The sequence below is a fragment of the Delphinus delphis genome, chromosome 10 (genome assembly GCF_949987515.2).
Source record: "Delphinus delphis chromosome 10, mDelDel1.2, whole genome shotgun sequence".
In the NCBI taxonomy this organism is placed as follows: Eukaryota; Metazoa; Chordata; class Mammalia; order Artiodactyla; family Delphinidae; genus Delphinus; species Delphinus delphis.
Window position 1 is genome coordinate 21,845,331 of NC_082692.2, and position 2,781 is coordinate 21,848,111.

The following is a 2,781-nucleotide window of genomic DNA, read 5'->3' on the forward strand; positions in this document are numbered from 1 at the left end:
AAACGTAAACGTATCTCTGCCATGAAGATGGTGGACAAGGTCCTTTTTAAGGAGTTAACAAGAGGAGCGTGAGAAGTAGGGAAACTTCACCAAGGGGTAAAGATAAAGAGGGCGGAAGTGAGAATGATAGGAGAGAGGGTATCAAGATGCTTAACGGCAAGTAACCATGTAGAGAAGGGAGTGTTTGAACAGTAGAGGGATTCATTGATGCGAATTCCTCTTTTTACGTTCCCACGGGGCTCAGGATGGGGAATGTAAATCCTGACAACAGGCGCGGCCACGCCCCCTTTATCCGCTCTTGCGAAGAGGCCATCACGCAGCCTCAACCAAAACAGTGGCCTCACAGCCCACATGCTGATTGGGTTTTCTTCTGGCAAGCGCCGGAACCGGAAGTCGTGCGCCGGACCGTTGCTAGAGCGCTTGCGTGGTCGGGGATCGCCGTCAGTCCCGGTCTTTGTAGTAACTGCCCTTGTGAAAGCGCGGCTTATGGTGCCAGTGTCCCGGTCGCGCTACCCCGAGGACACCCCAGCCTCTAGGAGACGGCGACGCAGCTCGTCGGGGAGCCTGCCTTCCGCGCAGACCAGACCATCCCCGTGGGGGCAGCCGTTCCCAATCCCACTCGCACTCCCGCGGCCGCGAGGGCCTCAGGCCTCAGTGGGGTGGGTCGGGCGTCGGCGCTCCTTGTACCTTTAGCTGCTCTGGATCTCGGGAGCGGCCCACCAGGCTCCGCAACTACGCTTTCTCGTCCTCTTCTGTCTACTATGGCAGATACCGCTACCATCACCACCACTATGCGGGCGACAGGCAGTGGGTGGAAGACTATGAGAAGGAGAAGGAGGAGAGCTATCGTCAGGGGAGGCTGAAAGAGAGAGAAAGGACTGGGGAGTTGGGAGCACCTGAGGTGTGGGAGCTGGGAGCACCTGAGGTGTGGGAGCTGTCTCCAGAGTTTCCTGAGCCAGATTCTGGTGAACACACCCCAGTTGAGGATGAAGAGGTAAAGACTAAGAAGAACAGCAGTTCACGTTCCCGCTCCGAAGAAAAAAGGAAAAAGGCCAGTAGTTCAAAAAATAAGAAAAGAAAGAAAAAGTCCAAAGGAAAACAGAGGAAATATTCTGATAATAGCGACAGTAATTCAGACTATGACACTAGCTCTGATGATGATAAAAAGAGAGCAACAAAAGCCAAGAAAGAGAAGAAAAAGAAGCACAGAGCTAAAAAGCCCAAGGAAAAGACGAAGAAGACGAAAAAAGAATCCAGTGTCAAAAGGTGTAAGGATTCAGAAGGGGAGTTGCCAGAAGATATCTGGATTGAGCAGTCAAAAGATTGCAGATAACATGGCTCTAATAGGTCCAGAGGCACCTATAATACACACCTCTCAAGATGAGGAACCTTTGAACTACGGCCATGCTCTGCTTCCAGGTGAAGGTGCAGCTATGGCTGAGTATGTAAAAGCTGGAAAGCGTATCCCACGAAGAGGTGAAATTGGGCTGAGAAGTGAAGAGATTGCTTCTTTTGAATGCTTAGGTTATGTTATGAGTGGTAGCAGGCATTGCAGAATGGAGGCTGTGCGACTGCGTAAAGAGAACCAGATCTATAGTGCTGATGAGAAGAGAGCCCTTGCATCCTTTAACCAAGAAGAAAGACGGAAGAGAGAATAAGATTCTAGCTAGTTTCAGAGAGATGGTGTACCGAAAGACAAAAAGGAAAGATGACAAATAACTTTTGTTCTATAGCTGGACTTTTAAGAATTTTATCTGACCAAAATTAAAAGGCTTTATGATGCTGCTGTACCTACTATAAGTTCCTCAAGAAAAAACTGCTTTTTGAGATCTCTTTAGCAATTTATTTTTTGTTATTTTTAATTCTAAAAGTAAAATGTGCACGTTTTTAAAAATATTCAAACACTACAGGAGGAAAGTCAGTAAAATGTAAGTCTTTTACCCCAGCCCCTGATCCTTCTCCCCAAAGAAATCTCTTTTTGGAATCTTCTATATCTGTCCATAAGTTCTGTGTATATACAAGCATGTATGTTGCAGGCTAAAAATTGGATCTGTTAACCTGAAGGGTTTTTTGTTTTTTTCCCTGTTGCTCCGACTTTTCTCTCTTTGAGGGCTTCATTGCCTCATGGAGCCGTTCATTTACCCCAGGGAGAACCAGAAGAACCCCAGAAAGAACAAAGGATTCAATTGAGTGTATATTTCTGGTTTCCATTTAACACTGAGTTAAAAAGTAGAGGTTTATTGGCTCATTTTCCTCTTCAGGCTGGTTTCCCTTAAATAACGAAAAGGCTGCCAAAGTTCCTGAGTTTGGTTATATATTTTCCTGGTCCACCTATGAAGAGAGAACATTTTTGTCCTGGCATTCCAAACAAGAATACGAGATGCAGCCTAATTAGATTAGCTTAGGTCACATGCCCTTCCTCACAAAAGGAATTGTTGCAAGGGAAATAGAATGGCCTACTCCTGAATCTGCAGGTTTTGTCACCCTAATGGGCTACATGGGCAAGGAATGGATACCTGAGTGAAAATCAGAGTAATGTTGGGAAGGGGGGGTAGGCAACCAACAAATGCCCACTACAGTTTTGAATGATTTTTTTTTAAATATAGACTAGAGAGTACAGGTGCTGAAAGCCAAAGTTTTCTTGAAGAAAAGCTTGGCTTTGACTTAGAAGCTGAGTACCTGATTGAAGGGGTGATAGGATTTATCCATAAAAATAGACATAAAAAAGATAACGATCCAGAGTGCTTGAGTATTCCAAAGAGTAGATTAGGCACCAGCTAG

At 45.8% G+C, this 2,781-nt stretch overlaps 1 protein-coding gene across 1 annotated transcript; it reads left to right on the forward strand.

Moving 5' to 3' along the window:
- The first annotated feature begins 436 nt into the window (after window positions 1–436).
- Window positions 437–1,831, forward strand: NKAPL (NFKB activating protein like). Its single transcript, XM_060023435.2, is given in 4 exon segments — window positions 437–600; window positions 602–1,315; window positions 1,317–1,654; window positions 1,656–1,831. Coding segments are annotated over 4 exon segments (1,230 nt in total). The 5' UTR covers window positions 437–486; the 3' UTR covers window positions 1,720–1,831.
- The last annotated feature ends 950 nt before the right edge of the window (window positions 1,832–2,781 follow it).